The following is a 12,997-nucleotide window of genomic DNA, read 5'->3' as shown; positions in this document are numbered from 1 at the left end:
ACTTTAAAATACATGGTTTAACAACTGGGTGAACATTTAGAGGGGCTGATATGTGGTGAAATGTGGTACCTTCCTTCGTGCTGGGACATCTAAAATAGCCATGTTCTCAATGTGATAGCAAAGAAAAGGCTTAAATTTTGACAAGACAAGATTTTATTTTTTCCAAGTTTTCACATTCTCCTTATACACTTTCAGGATTTCAGTGTTTAGTCTTTCAGTTTCATTAGGCCATCTTCAGTCTCATTTCTTAGACAGTGATACATACCATTTACTCTCCAAGGTTTACTTGTGAATAGTAATTAAATGAGGCAAGACCTTCTTCCTCTCCCAACTAGTCCTTCCTTTTGACTTTACCTGGGTATTGCCATTCTGGTTTTTCTAGTGTCTTAACTATTTTTAAGTTATTCCTTACCTCCAAATTCCCACCTTGCACACAGTAAGTGCTCAATAAATGCTTTTTATAAATAAATGCTATTTTGAGAGTTTTTCTGTATTCTCCTTCACCTTGACTTTTTTCACTCATCTTCCAAAAGGTACTAAAGCATATCACTTAGATGGTAGTTAAATGCAAGGATGGAATCTATGACCCCATGATCCTCTTCATAAGTCCAAAAAAAAAAGCAATTAGAAAAACATACCTGGAAACTCATCACTCTTCTTTCCCCTTATGAGATGATCCAGAAAACATGAAATCACCAGCATTATGAATATCCCATCATTATATGTTGGCAAATTGAACTTAAATAAAAAATTAAAAAAAAAAGAATATCCCATCATTTATTATAAAAAACTAACATGTAAATGAACACTGAGTTGGGAAGGAAAAGAAAACAAAGCTACCTCAATCAGTTTTCTAATATTCTGTTATACTTTTATTTAGTTCCATGTGTTTCTACAGCAACATGATTTTAAACTGCTACCTCAATCCAATGCAAAATAAACATCTGCACGTCTTTTCTTCCTGGAGTAAAAAACAATGAGATATTTGTTCATGACAGAAGAAGATATCTAAAATTTATTTAGATATAATTGTCAGAAAGAATGTCATAAAACAGAAGCCAACATTCCAGATGAGCTGGCTTACTAAAATTAACAGATATATTTATTAACTAACAGAATTAATACAATTCTAAAAGCCCACAAAAGTATCCCTATAAGGACTGTGGTGGCTGAATACTGAATAATTGAAGGGCAAACTAAATTAGGGGTAATGAATCCCTGCATCATCTTATCAATCATTTCTATTTTATAAGAGCACTTTGTCAAACTTAAAACACATCATAAGAGGTCATTAATTGGTCAGGAATACTGCATTCAAAACACCACCAATTACCCTGATTTTGCTCTGTTCAAAACACGTATTATTACATCTCAACTTTAAGTGAAATGTCTATTGATTTATATAATCTCCAGGGCAGAAGTCAAGTTTTAGATTATAGTCCATTCATGCATTAAGGAAATGTGAATACCACAACATAGGATCTAGCCAAATATAAGCCCTACTTCTAGAATAATGGGAGTTATTACTATAACGACCTTCCTAATGCTGTCAAAACTCCTGGGTTTCGATCATTCCTGGAATCCTAAACCATTCCAAATAAAATTCAATCTCTTGTGAAAAGCTGTTGATCTCATTCTAAGCTAACTTTTGCAAATCCTGATGGAGTCTGGGCATCAATTAAGCCCTTCGGGGAACTCTCCCTAACTCCTTCAGCACTTGAAAATTTCCAGGGCTTTGGAAAGAGAAATAGGAGCACTCTGCAGAATGAACCTACAAAGTGTAGTGATCAATCTTACCCGGGGCTACAGTGTATGCAAATCTTAAAAAGCAGAGGACAGAATAACAGGCTTTGGGGTAAAGCATCCACAGGGATGGGATGGGCTTTCTTTTTCCTTTTTTTTTTTTTTTTTTAAGTTTTATTTATTTAAGTAATCTCTACAGCCCATGTGGGGCTCAAACTCATGACCCAAGATCAAGAGTCGCACTTTCTTCCGACTGGGTCCACCAAGCGCCCCAAAGGCTTTCTGAGGTAAGTGAGAGACAGGAGGGCCCTGGTGAGCCACAGTGCAAGAGGCTGCCTGGAGACTTCCTGGCTCCTAGGAGAGCAGAGCAACTGCTATCCGCAGGAGTGTAGGCATGCCCCATGAGAAGATACAGCAGAGGCCCCGCACAGCACCCACACAAGCTTTTCACCAGGGAAAACTGAAGTCTCAGACTGGGACTCTAACACCAAGATCAGCAGTTTTCCAAAAGTACGACATCCTGTGCTAAGATAACAAAATGATGGAAAGGCTTTCAGCACTTCTCAAATAGTAATTCCCTTTACACTGGTGACCCTGCAAGTAGGTGTGACCGCGTTCCCCCTGACCAAAGAGGAAAGGGAAATACAGGGAAACTCTGGGCAAGACCTGAAATGGTCCAGGGGGTCTGGCACTGGCATCTGTTCTTAACTGCTATAAGACGGGGCTTCTCAAGAGGCTACTGTAGTCTCCAGGTCCACAGAAGGCTGGGGGACCCCCACACAGTGAGAAGGAAGTACATATGCACTTGGAAATACTCTTGAATTCTCTGCTAATGACTGATTGATTTTTGCTTGATTGTAAAAAGTTCTCTCTTAAGTGGCTCTAGGAAAGCACCCAAGGTAGTAATAAGAATCCGATGGTATGTCACCTTCTCTTTGTTGGATTTTTCTATTGGTAAGAATTGTGGAATCAACAGATTATGGATTTAAAAGCAGAGATTTGGGGCACCTGGGTGGCTCAGTGGTTGAGTGTCTGCCTTTGGCTTCAGGGCATGATCCTGGGGTACTGGGATCGAGTTCCGCATCGGGCTCCCCACAGGAAGCATGCTTCTCCCTCTGCCTGTGTCTCTGCCTCTCTCCTTGGGTCTCTCATGAATAAATAAATAAAATCTAAAATATAAATAAATAAATAAATAAATAAGCAAGCAAACAAGCAAGCAAGCAGAGACTCCAGAATCAAACAGGTCTGGATCCAAATCCTGGCACAGTTACTTATCAGTTGTTAGACCTTAAACAGGTTAGTCAAGTACAGCTAAACCTTTGTCTCCTCCCTCAAAAATGGAAATGATAACCATAACTCCTCAAGGAACTGGATGAGGACCAGGTGAGACACCATGCGAACCAATGCTCAACAAGGTGGTCTGCACACAGAAATTGCCTGGGAATTATGTGAAAAGGCGAGAGCTGATTCAGGGATACAGAGTTGAGGGAGTCTGTATTTCTGACAAGTTCCCAAGTGATGCAGAGGCTGCCGGTCAGTAGGCCATGGTAAAAACAAAATAAAACAAAACAAAAAAAAACAAAAAAACACAAACCTCTGTCTGTCTGTCTGGTGTGTCTGTCTTGGTCATTATAATGGCAACACACCACTTTATAACTACAGAATCAGTTAGAGGTTGTGACAGCTGACATCAAGACTCGGCAAGAAGGGGGTCTCGTTTGTCTCCCCAGACTGCGGTCCCATAGGATGAGACCTTCACAGCCAAAGCAGGCCTCTCATTCACTCCTGCCTGGACTGGGTCCAACTGCTTACCTAGAACCTAGGCTAGGGAGCTGGGAATGCTGAAACAGTTCTCATTTCTAGGTTATATTCCTTCAAACTACCTGGCAAAAAACATAATGAGTTCAGGTATGATAACTCACCTGCAAGCTCAAGAAATTTGCCTTCAATACTTATTTCTCAGACCACAATAACAAAATGGGTTTTTTTTTCATGTGTCAAGTTTGTATACACATATGTGTGCATCTGTATCTGTATGAATGTATTATCCATGACCAGGCTGTCTAAATGGAGGGGGATGGAGAAATCAGAAATACCAAATAAATGTGTGTGTGTGTGTGTATATACATACATACATATAGTGCATCTACTAGCTTGATCCATGGCATATGGTGCAAAGCACCCACATGGGACAGATGCTATAAGTAACAGTTCCATTTTTCTTCGGTGGGAGAGGAAGGGCAAGGGCTGAATGGTGAGACACCTGACTGAGCTGGGTGAACCTGCACTGGAGACGTGGTGTTAAACTAGAAAATGATGGGATCCCTGGGTGGCGCAGCAGTTTGGCTCCTGCCTTTGGCCCAGGGCGCGATCCTGGAGACCCAGGATCGAATCCCACGTCGGGTTCCCGGTGCATGGAGCCTGCTTCTCCCTCTGCCTATGTCTCTGCCTCTCTCTCTCTCTCTCTCTCTCTCTCTGTGACTATCATAAATAAATAAATAAAATTAAAAAAAATAAACTAGAAAATGATGATTAAAAGCTTCCAAACTAGTCCTGACATTCTAATTTGGTGACCATATTACTCACAAAGGAAGTGCCATTCATCTCTGCCATCCTTCAGCATTCCTTTCTGAATTCCTCTCCTTTTTTTTTTTTTCCTAGAAGCCTACAACCTGATGCTCTCTTAAATCTGTCAGCCCTTTCAGGTAGTACATTTTACCTTCCTTCCTCCCAGTTGGGATCAAAATACCCATCTTCCTGGGTTCACTGCCAGGTGATCAGGAGAAAGCAGTGGCTGGAGGTGTGAATTTGACGCTAGGCCCTCCCAGGAAAGGTATGCAGGTTAAAGGTGATTTTCAAATACCTACCTGGGGGGCGGGCTGGGGTGGAGGGGTGGGAGGAGGGGCATGGTCTGCTGATGGGGAGCTAAACAACTCTGGCGGGCTCCCGGTCCTCTTTCCTTCAGGGTTGCCCCACGTCCCTCAGCTTTCCAGGGTTATATACACGGACTCAATCAACATGGGAGCCCTTTACCATCCTCACACCGTTCCTCCAGTATGACGTGTGGAGGCCGAGACAATTAAGGCCATTCCACCTCAAGTTCAGCGTTAGCACAAGTACAGCCATCTCAGGCCCCTGTGCATAAGAGCTGAACTTTACCCTAGTTCAGTTACAGGAAAAACCACAGAACACCCTTGACAGAAAGTCCCATATCAGAATGAGAACAGAGCTTAACGCCCTTGAAAGCCCCATATCAGAATGAGAACAGAGCTTAACGCCCGTGGCAGGAAGTCCCATATCGGAATGAAAACAGAGCTTAAGAAATTCCTCCACCCCTTCTGGAAATCCCCTAGACCAGCCCATAAAAACCCAGCTGTAACCCACCTTGGGGTCCAAGTCCCTGCTCCGCTGTGTTGGGTATACTTGGACCCAAGCTCGATCTTGCTAATAAACCCTCGTGTGCTTGCATCGGTGTCGGCTCCTTGGTGGTTTCTCGGATTCGCAATCTTGGGCACAACATGAAGGGCACACTTTCCCTGCATCCTGCATATTAAACACCAAACTCATTGCCTGGAGAGCCAATTTGCAGGAATCACAGGTCTAAACAGGAATCACAGGTTTCAGAATGCAGTGGGTTTCCAGAAGGAAGCAGCCCCACAGCAAACCACTGTGACAAAACCTCTGACGAAACACTCAGACGCTCTGGACGTTCACAGTCTTATAAGAGATCTCCCACTTTGCTGTTTTTGAAAATTCGGTCATCCCATACTTGGACCAAGTTTAGGATAGGATGTGAACAATAAAAAAAAACAAAAAAATGAGTGACTAATAAAAATTTGCGGTCACATATAATGTTATCTTTTTTAGAGAGAAAGAACAGGCTCTGTCAGGTTGTTAAAAGTAGAAGTTGAGAGAAGTCTGAGTGTAAAGAAAGTTGAACAGAGGATGTAGAGAATTACCAAAAACCTACAACACGTCTCATTAGGTTTGGTCTCCTGTAGTACAGTGGATCTACTGTGGTCGGCTGTCTGGTTTCAAGCCGCAGGCATCTGGAAATATAGCCCTTGCTGTGGTAAGCTATCTCAACTGGCTTAAACACTCATTTATTTCTAGACTACGTAGAAACTCATTCCCAGTTATAAAGACCATTCAGAGCCCATCCTCTCTTGAAGAATAGCAGGCCAAGAGAAACTTTTACAAATCTGAAAACCCAACGAGCCTAAAATCGTACAGAACCTGAAACATTAAAAGTTCATCTGTTTCCACTGTGATGTGTGCGTATCACACAGTCACTCTAGTCTGAAGCCCACACTAACTTGCCCATCCTCTGCAAAGCCCCACTGAGGACTAAGGGCAAGGGCCAGATCCTACTCCTTTAGACAACACTTAGCAGGTCAACAGGGGCTCAATCAACAATGGTTGAATTCAGTGGCCTTACACCACCACTAGTGTTAAATAAAAAAGTTTGCCCATGCAATGTTTCAAATCTGAAAGGTACGTTTTCTTTAATTTTGCTTTATCAAGGACAATCGATATCCCTTCTTGGACCAACTAATTTCCTCTACCTTCTCTTTTTAAATTGTCCAGAGAAGTCTTTAAAAAGGCATCCTGACTAACTGGTATAATGCAGTGAAGGATCAATCAAGAGAAGTAAAAATGGGTCCCCAAAATAGAGTATTGTCAAATGAAAGACCCACAGATTACCAGCTTATAGGTTTGTTCCCAAGATTGTCAACATGGGCCACCATACCACAACTCCTATATCAATTTTGCTTTTCAAATGGCAGCTAAGACACCAAGAGGTCATCTTGAAACTGAACTTTTTATTAAATAACTGAAATGGGCCTAGGCCAAGGCAGAAACAGCCTCAGCATTCCCATGTGCAATGAGCAGTCCTATCTGAAGAAGGAGCTCTTATTTGCAAGAAGAGGATGGCCTTTTAGGTAACATTTGTTTTGGGGAGCCAGATTTTAAAATCAGGGTGACAACACAGATTTAAGTTTCAAATGAACGGGAGCCCCTTTCTCGTTCAGCAACATACTTCTTTTCCCGTTTCCTGGAGCAGATTTAATAGTGAGCTAATACACACGTGGGTTCATAGCAATTTAAAAGAATTTACTTGCATAATGACTGCGGTAATAATATATAAGAGTTAAAAATACAGATTTCTTTCCCAAAAGGACTGCTGCTAAACACTAAGGGCATCACCTTTTAACTTTCTTTATTTTGATCTGGTTTTAATAGTTAATGAGGCCCAAATCCTGCCAATGCAACTACCTGCCAAGTGGAAAATGGATTAATTTATAAAGATTCCTGGTACAAAAGCCAAAATAGTAGGTGCTCAATAACTGTTTCCTGAATGAATGAAAAAAGTTACATACTTAGGTTACTGACATTTAGTTTCTCCACCAATTTGAACGGGAGGGCAAATATTCCTGCAGTAGAAAAAGGAAGATAGCCATAAGCCAACATTCGAGAGCACGAAAAATACCAGTTTTATACAAGGCAGCTAATCCGAATAGCTCCAGATAACCATTACAAAAAAGTCTTGTTACAACAGCTTTGGCTGTTAAACCCACGACTCCCTTCATGTTTACTGAAGTTTGATTCCCTCTTTAAGAAAGAGAGTAAGTAGCCCTCCCAAATTAAAAACAAGACTTTGGCGATTATAAAATACATGTGTCCCCCCCCCCCCCCCATTGGTAGACAGATTGAATATACGCTCTCCCTTACCACAGTAAGCACCTGAACAATCACCGACCAATCACCGTTTTCCCTCCCGGTGCTATCAATATCTGACTTCTCAAAGGCAAGGCTCTACTGTGTGTGCCCCACAGAGAGGCTGCTTCAACTTTCAGCTGGGAAACTCTAAGGATGACTCTGGTCCCTAGAGAAGCCAATGAAACAGACACAGTAGTTGTGTACCACCAACTCCAGATTCTTCCCACTGCTTATTTCCTATGTGCAGAATTCCTTACAAGTATTTCTGGAAATAATCTGGGTAAAAGTCAAATAAGAGCAACTGAAGACACTTTTGTCACAAGCTTACGACTGTGTCTAAGTATATTTTAGGGAGCTGACTTTCACACTTTTTGTTTGGTGCTGGAGAGAGGCACAGTCTATAAAGCTTTAGCAACAAAACTATGATATTTAGGATCTAGACTCTTATTACATTCTTTTTGTGTAAGTGATAAAGACTAAAGTTAGAAATCTTGTTCTCCATCTAAGCTGAGGTATTATTCTCTGAGGCAGGAGAAATGCTGTATTTTCATGCAAGGAGGACAGCTCTGAAAATGTAGGATGGGCTATGCTAAAACCTTTTAAAATGTACCATGTGATCTCCAAGATTGCTAGGAAGCTCCACCAGTAACTGGATCATCTTAGGTCACACCAGCTATGCAGGAGGAGGGGAGACAAGAATTGCCCTTTGCTTTTAACAGCCATTCCAGAGAATTAAAGAGTGAACTTCTTAAAGCAACCATCACAACCATAACTCTCCCTCCTCAACTCCACAAAAGCCAGGAACTTCACATGAGTAAAAATCACAAATTCTATAATCGTTAATCCTTGAATGCATTCATTTTTCAACCAGTCCCACAAATGACACACTTAGTAACACGCTCCAGAAGTAAAAAAAGTAAATGCACTTAAAGTAACAGGCTCTTCATTCTTTGAGAAACCTGCCACGTTAAAAGAGAACCAGAGTATCAGGGTGCGTGTTATCAAGAAGTCTAGGATAATACGATCAACAGTGATTTCCATGCAATGCCACTTGATAAACCTGGCCAATATTAAGGTTAGACAGTCTATGTTTATAATTAAGTAACAATGACCGAAGCTCAAGGTACACACAGCACTTCCTGAAGATTAATGACCAGCAAGAGCAGTTGATGGCTTGAAGCCGTGCCTCAGGCCAGTAACCCCAGCCAGTCAACAATCCCAAGGAAATGCCATGGACCTCAAAAGTTCCAGTGATGTTAATAAATACAAGAGGAAAAAGTTTAATATCGGCTTTCTACATAAACCAAACATTCGTTTCATTCTTAGAATGCTCAGACTTCATAAAGTGAGTTCTACAGAAGTTACTAAAGAGTTTCCTTAAAACCTCTTAATGCTGATGGAAAAAACTTACTTTAACATAGATGAAAAGCTGACTTGACTATGGGCAAAAAGAACAACTTTTTGTAGTGTTTTAGCTAAAATAATGTTTGCATAATAACAATATAGCCAACATATGGACACTCAAATCTATATTTAACTTGAAACTATATTTATCTGACTGTAACTCGGAAAAGAATCAGTAGTCAGGTTTACAGAACTCATTTATCTCACTCGGTTGAAACAAGACTGTGACAGAGCAACTACATTCCTTAGGCCAAAACAAAACCCACTAAACAACTCCCGCCTCCACCTTTTGTGAATCTTGACTCTTGATTCTGTAGAACACTGATGTCAAGAAACCGGCAGACAGATGCCAATAGACAAACTGTTTCATTATTATTCCAAGCAGATATATACTTTAGTAAACTTTCTCAGGCTTTTAACTCTTAATTCATCATGTGTGACTCTAAACCAGGATTATTTTAAGGGTCTTACTTTACAAGAAGGTGAATATTTACTTTTGCTTTCAAGGAAAAAGCAAACCCAACTTCTCCCAAAGAAGAATTCTCCTCTGTAGCCTTACAACTCCATAAAACCACCTCCTGATCTGTCGGAAATGTACCCCTGCCACACACTAGAAGCACATAAAGACACATAGCCTGCAGGTCTTGTGTATTTTAGAGAACTTTGGTGTTTATATTACTGTTCACAGCCCCTTTCTCTGCTGGCCTTGAGGCTTGCTGATTAGCTGGTAAACCTTTGAAAGGGTCAGTTTGTCCAGAACTGGAATTTCCACTTTGGAAAAAGCACAGAGGTACCTGACATCTGTTTCTTGAAAGGCCTGCACTACACCTTCCAGACTTACAGTCACAATTCCTACTTCTGCTGGATGGCAGGGAGGTCAGAGTTGTAAAACCTCCGTGGGTACTACTGCCTGCAGAACAGAGCAGAATCCCCAAAGACCTCGGCTTTCTGGCTCCTAGAGAAGAGTATCCAAAAGATTAACACAATTTTAATAACTGAATATATCCCTCTCAACAAGACAAGAAGCATCCAAGGAAGCCCTCGATCGCAACCTAAAATTTGGTACTGCTCAAATTTAAATCATTTTAATATTAAAACAGTTCCCTAATCCCTGATGAGGACTCTGAAGCCCAGAGAGGTGAACTCATTTGCCCACGGTGGCTCAGCTTCTGGGCTACATACAGCTCTCTAACTCTGGGTTAAGAGCGCCACACTGCCGTGCTGTGCTGTTTTCTCTTAACTAAATATCTGTGTTCTTAAGTCTTATCTGTCCCCTAGATGGTGAGCCTCATGGGGCTGGGGAAAGGCAGCAATGTTTGGTGGCCACAGTGCTGGGCACCACAGGGCACAGAGCCTGGCTGGTAGTGCAGAGACCCCTTCCATCTCTTAACAAGAGATGACTTCGGTTTACGGGGACTGCACCCGGGGCATCACTTTACGTTCAGCTACCTGTTACAGTCTAAACTGGCATTGGACTGCCCATCTCTCTCCACTCCACTCTCCACCACCCACTTACAGGAAGCGGGCTTAGGGTGTTTTCTTTTTCAGTACCGAATTGTTTTTGTCTTAAATCTTCCATAAGTTAGGGTGAATGTGCAAGAGAATATTGTAATGGTTACTTTATGCAGATAAATTTTAAGTAACTGCTTCCTTTAAATGCACGGTATTCCTGCTCCCTGCCTTAGCAAACTCAAGCGTTCAATGGAGAGTCCCGGCTGCCGCCATCCCTTTTGTTCTGCGAACTTTGAAGTTTTAGCCTTACTGCGCTGCAGGGATTTAGGGAGCGTGCCTTCTCACAGCTTTTAAGGTTAGATGTAAACTCTCCTGAAAAGCACCGAAAGTTAAGCTTCTAAGGGTGAGATCAAATCAGATTCGGTATATTTAGTACTTTTCAAAGCAACTCCCCGCCCCCACCCCAGAGCTGCATCAGCACACGAGTTAGTCCCCCGAAATGGTACCAGAGAAAACATTTCATGCATAGAGTTTGGTTTGGTTACCTGGGTGGGGGAAACAATAGCAGGTGAAACTACTGTGGGAGAATTGGTGCTTCTGTGCCCATTGGCTTCTGGAAGAAGAGGCAGGGGGTCGTGTTTCACGGAAACCACCACCACCGCATCCACAGGCTCCGAGGGGCGGATACAAAGTCTTTTGGGGGAAGAGGGGCCGCAGATATCCCCCGACCCGAACACGGACTCGTAGAGTGCGCGCTTGGGCGCAGCCTCGGATTTCACGTCGGGCCCGACCTGGCTGTCTTTGGGGAGGATATAGGTGTTCCCCAGCGAGGGCGGCTGGGGGCGGTGGTGGTGGGAGGGATGGGTGGGGGGGTGGTGGTGGGAGTGGTGGCGAGCCGCCCCGTTCAGGGCCTCGGCGTAGCAGCCCTGCGGGGCGGGCGAGCCCAGTTTGGTGCCGATGCCCGCGATGCTGTTGAGCGTGGCGATGGAGACGGCGCCGATGCAGTGGTTGGTGTAGGTCTTGGAGAGCTTGGCCGCCTTGGAGAGCATCTGCATCCTGGTGCCCAGCAAGTTCTTGCCGATGGCTTTGTTCTCGTACCAGGTCACATCGCCCTCGCTGCAGTGGTCCCGGGGCCGCTGGAAGAACGCCTTGCAGAGGGGGTTCCGCTTGGACAGGTACTTGACGAAGCTGGCGTAGGGGCAGAACTCGGTGCCCGTCTCGTACATGCGGGGCAAGTTCTCCTCGTCGCTGCTCTCGGCACGCTTCTTGCTCCACGACGACGAGCGCGACTTGTGGTAAGGCCCGAGGGACTTAAAGTAGACGAACTTGCGGCCGTCCTCGTCCATGGCCAGCCCAAAGGAGTCCTCCTCCAGCTCGCGCTGGTTCTCGCGGCCGCGCGTGCAGAAGTACATGCACGTCTCGAACCAGACCTTGTTGAGAAGCCCGAAGGGCGTGTTGGTGCTGAAGACGCTGGAGGTGTAGAGCTTGCGCAGGTCGGCTCGCGTGATGGCTTGCTTCTGCACCACGGGCCCGGCGCCCTGCTCCTCGAGCTTGCGGATGACCGCGGCCAGCGTCAGGTTGGCGCTGCGCAGCTCGGGGTCCTTGGTGAGGTCGAGCGTGCGGCAGTACGGGGGCTCGTTGAGGTAGCGGTTGAGGGAGCTGCGGATGCTGATGAGCGACGACTTGCTGTAGAGCTGGCCGCTCTTGGAGCGGGCCTCGGCGTAGAAGGAGCGCAGCACGCGGCACAGCGCCCCCTTGTCCATGGTCTCGAAGTCCGGGCTCTGCGCCTTCTCGCTCAGGTACTCCCGGAAGATGCGCACGGCGTAGCGGGTGGCCAGCCGGGTGTTCTCGCTCAGCCGGGCCCGCTCGGGGCGCTGCAGCACGTCGGGGTCCAGCTCGGCGCTGTCCCCGGGCGGCCCGCCGCGGGCCCGGGGCGCCAGCAGTCGCGGCGGCGCCTCGGGCTCGAGCGCGGCGCTCTGGTCCATATTGATCATATGGACCGGCTCGGGCTCCAGCTCCTCCCCGGCCGAGTCCTCGGGCTCCAGGGGCTCGTCCCAGTCCAGCCCCATCTCCTCCTCCTCCTCCTCCTCCTCCTCCTCCTCCTCCTCCTCGTCCTCCTCCAGCCCCCCACCTCCGTCCTCCTCCTCCTCGTCCCCCGTTATCTGCACCTCCTGGATCTCGTCGTCCTCCTCCTCTTCCTCCTCCTCCTCGCCCGCGCTGCAGTAGTGCGGGCGGCCGTGGCGGCGGCCGCGGCCCCCCGCACCGCGCTCGCCCTCGCCCCGCTCCCCATTGTTCTCGGCGGCGGCGGCGGCGGCGCCGGCGCTGCCGCCCGCGCTGGTGTTACAGTCCCCGCTGCCAGGCATTCTCGCCATATTGCCGTCTCTCTGCCAGTCCTCGGGCAGGGCGCATGCGCTATATTGGACCGCAGCGCTGAGAGCTTTTGTGTTTAATGACCTTCAGCTACCGGGAGGCAAAGCCGGGCTCTTAAAGGAGCCGCGCTCCAATTGCCAGTTCGGAGCGCAGCTCCGGAGGGGCAGCGGCGCGCAGGGGATGGAGGGGAAGGGAGGCGGGGGGGGGGAGTTAGACAGGGAGAGGGTGAGGACGGGGGCTGGCTGGACCCTCTTCCTCCCTCACCCCTCTCCCCACTCCTAAGAAAACTTTGAAGGGGTGGGGGGGA

General features: G+C 45.8%; 1 protein-coding gene across 3 annotated transcripts in view; it reads right to left on the bottom strand.

Moving 5' to 3' along the window:
* The window catches only part of KCTD1 (potassium channel tetramerization domain containing 1), a 183,895-nt gene that overhangs the window by 81,543 nt on the left and 89,355 nt on the right, over positions 1-12,997 (bottom strand). Inside the window, exon 1 of one of the 3 annotated variants that reach the window (XM_038543618.1) lies at positions 10,866-12,940. The exons of the other annotated variants lie outside the window; for them this stretch is intronic. Within the exon in view, the coding sequence (XP_038399546.1) occupies positions 10,866-12,692 (1,827 nt within the window). The 5' untranslated portion in view covers positions 12,693-12,940. Of the gene's footprint in view, positions 1-10,865; positions 12,941-12,997 lie in introns of those variants that run through there. 3 annotated transcript variants of the gene reach the window in all.

This window comes from Canis lupus, chromosome 7 (assembly GCF_011100685.1).
Source record: "Canis lupus familiaris isolate Mischka breed German Shepherd chromosome 7, alternate assembly UU_Cfam_GSD_1.0, whole genome shotgun sequence".
NCBI classification, from domain to species: Eukaryota; Metazoa; Chordata; class Mammalia; order Carnivora; family Canidae; genus Canis; species Canis lupus.
The sequence above is the reverse complement of the archived record's forward strand: the minus strand, read 5'-3'. Positions and strand labels throughout refer to the sequence as shown.